Consider the following 10,826-nt stretch of genomic DNA (forward strand, 5'->3'; position numbering starts at 1 on the left):
GACAGACAACTATGTCCCCTAATCCCTTCTGAGCAGCCGTAAGCCTTCCTTTATCGCTCGTTAGAATAGTGCATCCCTTAAACACATTAACTTAGGCCCTAATGCTGGCCCCTTTTGTAGGACACGGCAATTGCTCATAGCAGCCAGTCACTAGGCTAAGAGGGAAGAAACATGCTAATTGCTGTCAAACTCATTTAATTGGCTAACAAGGGTGTTTTTTAAATGCATGCAGAGTATCAACACATTTTACAACAATCAACGTTTTCCTGGAAGGCTCTTGAGGCAATTGCAATTCTGCGCTATCTCTCAGACATGTGTCAGAGGGGGAATCTGATGGTAAAATCAGGCATGAAAACACACATTGACAGCCACTCGATCATGTTCGCATGCACATGGTTGTATATTCATATCTTTCTCTTTCTTTCTGCCACACATAGTAGATTGGCCTTCTGTATATAGAGGCAGAACCGTGCTTTTCTCATAGGTCTTGCGGGACTGAGATCAGAGCTACATCCTCACTCCACTCCTCTGCACTCTACAGTAAATCTCCGGCCACAGGGTACGCCTCTCTTGACACTGGCATTCAGTAGCCCAACGTCCTCTCAGTCTGTCGAGCAGCAAGAGCTCTTTTAGCTGCATGAATAACTCATAACATAAAAGAAACACAGTAAATAAGTAAGTCAACAGGACACACAGAGGTTAATAAATGAAACATGTATCAGGCTGTGTTGGAAATTTAGGTGCTGACATACATTCGCTCTTATGGAGTATTATAAGATCTTTATTCCTTTGCTTTCTAACATTTCTGTGATGTTCTGTGAGCCTTAAGAAATGAATATCAGGCGGTACGTATTCTGAAATGGACTGTGTAATGCAGGGAGTAAAAGCAACTGTCCACAACTTTGTCCCTTAACAGTGCTCTATGTGCTGTTGTGTTATCCCTAAATAATGTGCAAGTAGTGGCTATGTTAGACAGTTGCTGCCCACCGAGGCTTCGCAACAGCTTACAAGTGGAGCACAAACATCATTTTATTTTTTTCTCCCATTTCCATTTGCTGCGATTCAGTGCACATGGATAAATACGGTCTGATGCTGCTTGTGATCTCCAGCTGTGCTAAGGGTCGCACTGACAAGGGAGAACCACAACGACTGGGCGGCCACTACAACAAAGCAGGGCTTGTTATATATTCTGACTGCAGCACGGCTAAGATGCTTGGTGTTTGCTGAGACAGCAGATGACTTGCCTTGCTCTCTCTGCCCCTTGCTCAACCAAGGCAAGATAGACTTAATTGCCTCATTAGCAAAAGGGCCATCGAGGAGTCGGCCTCTTCCACATTGTTCAATGTCAAGAGTGCAACCGAGAGGAAAGGTTAATAGAGTAAACAGCGTCTCCCTCTCCTAAATGGAAAAAATTGTTTGTTTTCTAGTGTGATGGGTCAGTGGCCAAAAGCTTCATTTCACTTCACAGTGGCAGAATTATGCATTTGATTTCATCTTATCTGTGCATTGCATATTCTAACCTTCATTATTCCTAATTATAGTATAGTAGTTAGTATAACACAGCTTGCCGTTGCTGTGTGGTAACTCCCAAAGCTGTCTTTTTTTTATTTTTTAAAGCTTGGACCCGTCTAGAAAGCAGAGTCATCATGCCAACTTTAATTATTTTAAGAGCTAGAATTTGCAAACTCTGCTATTTCCTCCTCCACAGCGTCTTTGGACCCCAGACAGCAAATCAAGCCAAATGCTAACACTCTTGATTTCCCTCTTGAAGAAAGACACACAAAATAAAAATTATGTCTGCTGCTGAGAGAAAATGTGAGGTCCAAAAAAGCCTCATGTTTAATAATTCTGAGAGAGACATAAAACAGCCCGGCTTTCGCTCACTGCTGCAACGTTCACACGCTGAAGAACATCACCATCCTCATCCAGCAACCACAATAGGACAATTTCATTCAAAGTGTGACAGTTTGGACAACAATGCCAAACCATGACAGGCATCTTGAATGCAGTCCTAAGCCTCTGTCTGTCTCTTTACTAGAGATGTGGTGATCTATAAGTCGGGTCTGACAAACTGCATGATGGGCCAGGCTAAACAAGTGTGCAGTACACACCATTACTGTTGTGAGTATACACAACCACATGAGCACCACTAACGTACAGCTGCAGAGAGCTGCGAGTGTTTATTCAGCAGTTACAAGCACAAACACACTCCATGTTGACTTTATTTCCATGCAAAGCCAGTGCTGCCCTCCTGCTTGTGGTGAAAAAACATTTTGGAAAACCACAACATAAAGCCTTGTAAGATACATATATAGACACTTCAGGCTGTGGATCATACCACCCTTACTGCCGGGCACTTAATAACATAGGCTACATTAAACAAAATGCACAGCCACACATCTGCATGGGCAGTATAGCGTAAAGGCTCCATTTCATCAACAAGTCAAGTCTAACGAGTCGGAAAAAACAAAGGTGGTGGTGCCATCTGTTCTGAACCACTTTGCTGAGGAAGGGGAAAAGACGTGGGGGGGGGGGGTTCAGCACTCGCAATATAAACTGTACTTTGACCACAGTCTGAGCTCCTGACTAAGCGACGCTATCTCCTGTGGAAACAGAATTCTAAACCTTCCGGCCTGGTAAAGGGCTCTGCGCTCTTTAATATGAAATACAACGACATTACATACTTAATTGATCAATGATATTCAGTTTGCAATGTTTTGCTATGAAAGACCAAATGGCTGGCATTGTGCTGGCAACCCAAGATTGGTTATTGCATTTTACAGTTCCTAATGACTGGCAATTACATGAGGTAAGGTTTTGATGACCAAGGATTTCATCCCTATAAAGAATTCATCAGCAGAATTACATATCTTGTAGAGCTTTAAAGGTCATTCCCAAAGTTTTGTTACAGTCAATGAATAGATTAAGCCCACTATTAAAGTTACTGCATGATCGACTTTTTGGTCTCTCGCACTCAGTATAGATCTAAATTGGACAGATGGCTGAGTCCTGACTTCAGCTATCATGCACTGAGAATGGAGGGGACCCTCCAGATGGTGCTCAGGTCTTGTGCAGGTAACCGCTTTGTCTTTCACCACTCTAATCAATGACCACCGAATTCCCTCCCTTCTAAACACCATCCATCTTTAGGTCTTTCCAGGCTGCTCGCTGACGACCAAAAGCGGCTGAAGATAAATGTTTAAAGGACAGAGGGGCCTCTACTGATTAAAGCCACTAACGCTTTAGGGAAGACTGGCAAGCAAAAGAGGAAATGGAGTGAGACAATGGAGCACGCGGGTTCAAAACACCTAATGGAGTGTCCTGCTTGCTGGGCTAATAAACTGCTTCAAATTGAAAGGAACAGCAGGCGTCTAAATAGAGCGACGTGGAACATTTCCTCCTGTTCATTCAGTCAGCTCCCAATTGGAAAAGCGGGAGAGGAGGGAAAAAAGCTCGCCTGGCTTGACATTGTTTGGTGCAGCGCAAGTTGCTTTCATTCATCTGCAATCAATTCTGAGGATTGAATTATAGCTGAATGCTATGTAGAGTTAAAGAAAAGTAAATGTTTTGAGCATTGGCACCACGCTGGAATACACAAAATAAATGTACTTTTCAGAATTCTTTCTGTCTTCGTAAAAAATCCTTTGCTTTAAGACTTGTGGGGAGGACACCCTGTGGTCGCAGTCTGGCTGTGAGCTGTATTCTCTTGCTGATTCTCATCTCAGCAGCATGGTGCTGTTTGAATGTCCAAGTTGATATTTGGACATGATAATCAATAATCACAGTGTGAGATAAGGCACCGCACAGGTTGGGGTCTGACAGGAGCACCCCATGACCAATTATACTGCTCAGCAACTAGTAAGAAATGATAAATTATTGGCAGACAGTTTACTGGGATTTTGACACTGTCACGCACTGACAATGTCAGTCCAGCAAATGTTAGTCCAGCCTTGTCCAGCAGTAAAAACAACAACTCTATTTTTGAGTTAAGAGGATGATTTCATATCATCTTGACCTGACGCGCATTAAGCATGATCAGGCTCGAACCTTTGGTCGTGTTAACAGGCTTCCAGGAGATCTTTGAAGAGACCAATGTCACACCTGTGCTGCTCATAGGGTGTACATGTTTTTATCAGTAGTTTGCTGTTTCTTCCTTTGTGTCATTGATGTAAGCGCTATGCTAAGCTGCTGGAAAGTGAAAGACACCTCAGCAATAGGGATTTTGGTTTTTGAGCTGTTTATTTTCCTGCAGAGTTGGATTGCACAGCTGCACAGAAAACAGAGATATACCTGGTTTCAGAGACAGAGAACATAGATCAAAAGCATGTTCTGCTTAGTGAAGACAAGCATGCCAGCTTTATTCCACGCTGCCAGTTTTCACTAAGGCAGAAAGCACTTGAAAGCACCACAACAGGGCTGGGAACTGGGAGATGATAGCATCTCAGCCCCCACCACTGATAAACAAACCATTTTAAATGGTGTTTTTGTAAGATGTATGAATTTTGACCACCTTTCCTCTTGCAGCTGAAGAGCGCTCTGCTGGTGATAGATGGAAGCATGTTTCCAGCAATGTCAATAGCTGCAAAGAATTAATATCAGGACAGACCTTCAGTGGGGTGAATCAATGGGAGACAATTCCATGCTCCACCTCGCAGACAGCATCAGCGTTTATCTCGCCGTTTTGTTCACTCTTTGATCTCCTCACTGCTTACATAAAACAATCATAGACCTTGATTAAAATATTTATGCACACAAGCAGCAAATCACTTCACATTTTCGAAGAAAATAGAAAGCTGTAATTGCGCTTGCTCCATTGACTTTCATGGTTATTCACTCCTGCAAATAAGGCAGAAATCCTGCCTTTGAGGAGGAAATGGCCATGGCTGTAGAGATTACAGGGAACTAGGGGCCAATGCAACATTTCAGTCTCATAGCTAAACAAGGTTTTAAAGGGCCACATATTTTAGTTTTAGGGCAGCTGATCTTAATTTACCTGCTTTTTGCATCATTTAACACCAGCTGTAATAATGGATTGGGGCTCCATGTTTAAGCATTTCTGATCATATGAAATATACATTCCTAATACCTATATATATGTTTAAAATATTTCATTTTACTTTACATTCATTGTCACATTTTCCCAGAGCCCAAAGTTACGTCTTTAAATAAACTGTTTTGTCTGACCAACAAACCCAAATAATTAAATGTACAATGATATAAACAACAGCAAAAAGTAACAGGACCTCACATTTAAAAAGCTGGAAACAAATAATGTTTGGCATTTCGGCCTAATAAATGACTTAAATTATTAATCGATTACAAAAATTGTTATTTCTGCCAATTGATGTATCCATTCATCAACTAATTGTTAAAGCACTAACATGTAATGTTCAAAATCTTAGGAACAACTTCCTAAAAAGGACATTTTTCAGAGAGTTAGGTGAGAAGATTGATACCGCTCTTGTGTCTGTACGATAAATATGAAGCTACAGCCAGCAGCCGGTTAGCTTAGCTTAGCATAAAGACTGGGAATGGGGAAACAGCTAGACTTGCAATGTCCAAAGGTAACAAAAAACACCAACCAGCACCTCTAAAGTTCACTAATTAACATGTTACATCTTGTTTGTTTAATCTGTACAAAAAGAAAAAGTGCAAAAAATACTATTTGTGGTTTTACAGAGATTTATGTGTCAGACTATATATTTCAAGACTGGGATCAGTTCCCAGGGAACGAGCAGAGACTCCAGGAAGTTACTAGTCCCGGCGATTTTCCACTTACACATTAAATTGAGAGAGGTATCAATTTCTCATCTAACGCACAGCAAGAAATAAATAAGCATATTTCCCAAGATGACGAACTGTAAAGATCTAATGACTAAACTTTAAGTTTTGATCAATAACATAATCTTAGGGTTCACCTATTGCATAAAACAGGATATATGTGTTTATCTGCACAAAATGTCTGTGTCTTTGATTGTTTGTGTACAGCAGTAGAGCACACTAGTGTAATGTCATGTGTAGGTTGTGCATGTGGCTCCAGTTAATGTGGATGTGAGCCTCTCCAGAACATCTGTCAAAGATTAGCAGTAAAGTGAAATAGGCAGTTCCTGTTCATACGTTCCAAAATCATCTGGCAGTAATTTTCCCAGTGAAGGATGAAAAGGGGGAGGGTTTATAGGTCAGGAACACTACACAAACCCAGCTCTGTCTAAGCATGTGTCTTGTGTTTCACAAGATGCAAGTGTCAAAAGGCCCATACAGAATAATGCTTGGACAGCTTGGATATGATGGGTGTGGCAGAAACACGGCAGGAGACAGATGAAGAAACTGTCAAACAAAGGAAAATTGTAGGAACAGCAGATGAATTCAGGACAGACTACGTTCACGACCTTTAGTTTTACCGCGGATGTCTTTGGCTGCTATAAAAATACAACCTGCCTTGGTCCTTTTCTAGTAGGAATAAAAGCACTTACAGTACAAAGCAGGTACACATCCAGCTTGCTGCGACAGAATAGAAAGACCTTCTGACTAAAAGCACCACAATCAATGAAACATGAAGAATCCCTCTTGTAAGAAAAAAAGGACGGCTTGTTATTCAGGGAAGCACACTGTCATTCAAAGGCCGCACACATCAGGTGGAAAGTGCTTGGAAGGCAAATCAGTGTTTGTTAATGATATGGGTCAATTGTTTTGAGGACGGCTGGACCTCTGTACTCATCTGTACGTCTCTTCAGTCACCTTTGGTAGAGGTTTTGTATTCCAGGGTGCTCTGCCCTTGCTGAGAAATTCAGATTTGCCATTTTTGTTTTGAGTAATACAATCCTCTCTTGATGGAAATCTGGTTACACGTTGTTCTGCATGTCAAATTCGCTGACATTGTAGGTGGAAGGGAAGTCATTTAACTATCTGGAGCAATGCACTGCAAGCTATTTGCTATTTTTCCCTGAACAGCTGCATCTTTACTGTACTGCATGTCCCACAGCATGAATGCAATATCTGCTGGATGTTGATTCCTTGAGTAGATACAGTATATGTATTGTGATGCTTTGCATTGTGCCTTTACTCAGTATGAAAGTGCTGATACCTCTGCATCACGTTCATCAAATTAATTCCTGTAAATTAATTGTATCCGCCAATTAAAGCGAGATTGGAAGTCGTTTAAAGGTTTACGCTTCTACAATGTGAGATAAAGGTTAACTCACCGTGCAAGGCTCCACACCTAACTGACAAATACTTCAAATATCGTGCAAGGCAGATCTGGTCTCTGCCAAATTCATCACATGCTCTCAAAAAACAAATATTTTAAAAAGCTGAGAATGTATACATAGCGGGGATGCCACATGATAGCGCTAAAGAATAATGCGCATCAAAAGGAGATCAAAGCGAAGCCTTAATGTATGGTAACTAGACGTCAAATATCGAAATGTCTCTGGGTTTGTAGGGATGTCAGAAAGTCTGTGGCTTGGTGTGTGTGGGAGTGTGATTCAGGCGCAAACACATCAAGATGTCACTTCATAACCTCTGGCTCAGGAGGCTCCTGTCATCTTCACATTTCAGAGATCCTCTGCCTACCCCGGCAGACATGCTAAATATAGAATGGGGACAGAATTTCTGTTTGGAGCCACTGCTCTCTTTATCTACATCTAACACTAGCATGCGCGCATAGGCACTGCCATCTTCTCACTGTTATACACATGTATGCATGCATGTAGACACACGAGCATCAACACACACACACACTGATGTTAAGACCCTACTGCATTCCCGTGATCACTTGCATTGCATTGTCTTATAGATTGAGGACTCCACCAAGTGAGGGTGCGGAGGTTTGGATCTCACATAAAAGCTGCTCATTCTTTCCAATTACATTTCTGTCAAGTGACTTACACTGTGTTATTACTTCTTGGACAGTCATTTTCAAATTCCCTCATTCAGAATAATTTAATCCTGGCACAAGGAAAGATAGGCAATCCATCACTAGTCTCCTTTACCTGGCTGAATCTACCACACTGTTACCGAGTTACTCTATTTGACCTTGCTCTGTTTCTTACTTTGCATCGGAAGGGTTACAGAAGGGAGCGACGGAACTCTCTGTGGCAATTAATTGTGCTACTTATCTGTAATGTGAGCACTGGATATTACATCTCCAACAGATATTAAATTAAGGATGTCTCAGGACTTGCGAGGCCAAAGCCAAATAAAAAAAGGAGCCCCTATTAATGACTATTGATTCTTTTATAATAAAACAGCCACTTCCTCTCTTTACTTGGCCTTGGTGTTGATCTTGAATTAATACTGGCTATAACTTCAGGAAACTGTCCTTCAGTCTGGCCCTGCCGAGCAGCCTAGCCTTAAAAGCTACATATCTCCCTGGTCATGGAAAAATGCTTTTTTGGCTGACTGGCAGATATTTTGTTCTCGCATGTGAGACACATGACCGAAGTTGAAACTGTACTGGACGTTCACCTTCATGATATCGTTTTCAGCTGCACCGATTGTTTTATATAGCCATATCTTGTGACATGACAGGGGAAGGAGAAAATGCCTCACCATGGCAACAACAAGTCATTTAATACTCTAGGCACAGGCTGATGGTTATTTTAAGAAAAGTGCACCATTATTATTTATATTAGGGTATAAATTACTGTTGTATAATGTAACTTGTAATGTTCTCACCTTGCCATCGCTGGCTCAGATGTGCCAGCTAAAAAGTGGCTGTGTTTTTAACGTCATCATAATCATCATCATCATCAGTAGGGAAATGGTATTTAGATAATCAAATCACATCATTATGTAATACAACGAGACTGAAACCAAAAACAAATGTGTTGGTATGCAGTGTCCACTGCCGAGTCAGCTCCTTTAGTTAAAGCGCAGGATGAGTGACCATCACCACCGAGCGCATGCTGTGGATTCACCGGCTGAGCATGTATGCAGGTCCACATCATGTCTCCATTGTTACATGTTTTACACTTCGTATCTTATTCAGGATCCCAGGGGACTGCAGCCTTTCCCAGAGCTGAGCAAGGGGCAGGGTACTCTCCTGAGAGGTCCACACAATATGTACGCAACTGAATAATGAGAGCTGACGATAACAAACTCTTTCATTTACAAGCCTGCAGCACAACACACATCAAGCATAGGCAAATGACACCAGCAGCACAGTATAAACGAATGGATTGAAAAATTCAGCACAAATGATCGAGTCTTTTGATACCACGAACAGCGAGCCTCACGTAGACCGGAGCACGACTTTTGGCCTCAAACCAGAGCAGACGAGCCTCCAGCTCTTGGGTGCATTACTCCTCATATGGCCAATCTCAACCACTCTTACTTTAACTTCAGGGGTTTCCAAACTTTTTCATACCAAGTACCCCTATTCACAGTCACTTCAGACTGTAAACTCTCTTTTGGAAAATGCTCATTTATCCCCAGTTACACCCAGCTGGGGAAATTCCACTGCAGGTGATGAGGGAGTGTGAAACCTCTTACTGGAAGTCATTTTTACACACAGTGCTCCAGCAACTTCCAGTCAGTGAAGTCGCAGTGGAATTAAACAATCCCCCATTTAGCTCTGATCATGGATTATCCTTCAGGCCCTCAGTATATTTACTGTAATGCAGCAGTAATAAGAGCAGTACTGGTATTTGTATTGGTGGTATTGCTGTCATTGTTGATAGACAAAGGAAGCTTTCATTTATGATCAAAAGAATCAAACATGTTTAATTAACCTTTTCAAGTTCAGTTTCAAGCTGAAAAACAAACGTTGTAGCCCAACAAATTAGAACATTGTGTTTTCATTCTCAAAAGGATATTCAGGACACTTAAGATTGGGCCAAACAGTGAGAAACAGCACATGGAAATGATCAAACCTTAGTGGTTGCTGTATGTGCTACATTTTGAATTTTTTAGCCTTTGTCGACAAACCGTTATAAAAGCATTTATTTTGAAGAATAAGTGTCAATAGATGCAAATAAATGTGGATAGCAGATTTAAAGGGAGGGGTCAGGTGAACTTTTATCCCCTTTAATTTCCCCCTTTTGAGAGCTCCTCCAAGTAGAGCAGCCTGTGGTCTGGAAATCAAGGCTGACTTGTGCTTTTCCATTTTTCAGATAGGCGTAAATATAAATAGCAGTTTCTTAACACATGTCCATTATAAAGGCTGTCTATAAGAAATATTAAGACAATAAAAACATAAATGTATTCTGACATCATTCTAAATCGAGGCTGAAAACATTTACCAGATACCAGACGATATGAATGTACATATATAGAATAAAATACAAAAAACATAAATAAAATCATTGTAAATATAACAACGACAGACATCAATGTCCACGTCGTCAGTGACAACACGCTCCACTGCTTTTTAAATGAATGAATTGCCTTTTAAAGGAATGGGAAGTGACTTACCCAGAAACAAAGAGCGAAATATTGCAGACATCACGGCTGGAAATCCCATATGCAACGGAGCTGGAAACAATGCGCTCAGACTGCCTTCAAACGCATTCGGCTGAACTAAGTGCAGTCACAACGAAGCGGCACCATCAGCGAATCGAGGAGCGAAATCACAGATAAATGAATCTTCATGGAGCATGTGAGTCCAAGGACATCATATGTTGCACACACCCGACACATCTAAACCTCCCAAAAGCAAGAAACGTGGCTCTTTCTCTTCATCGTCATTTTCATCGCAGGCTACTTGGCGTCAAATCAAAGTTCCCTGGCTGTCTGGCTCTGGCGTGGGACGTGTTGTCTCAGGGTCCCCTCTGTCTCCTCCTCAGCAGTCTCTCCTCCTTCCCTCCTCCGCTGCACAAAATGCCAGA

At 41.6% G+C, this 10,826-nt stretch overlaps 1 protein-coding gene across 1 annotated transcript in view; it reads right to left on the reverse strand.

Annotated features, from left to right (window-relative positions):
* clmpb (CXADR like membrane protein b) overlaps positions 1 to 10,597 on the reverse strand; it is a 59,283-nt gene extending 48,686 nt beyond the window's left edge. Inside the window, 1 exon segment of the mRNA XM_070906425.1 lies at positions 10,414 to 10,597. Within this exon segment, the coding sequence (XP_070762526.1) occupies positions 10,414 to 10,597 (184 nt within the window).
* Positions 10,598 to 10,826: the final 229 nt, after the last annotated feature.

This window comes from Enoplosus armatus, chromosome 5, assembly GCF_043641665.1.
Source record: "Enoplosus armatus isolate fEnoArm2 chromosome 5, fEnoArm2.hap1, whole genome shotgun sequence".
Taxonomy (NCBI): Eukaryota; Metazoa; Chordata; class Actinopteri; order Centrarchiformes; family Enoplosidae; genus Enoplosus; species Enoplosus armatus.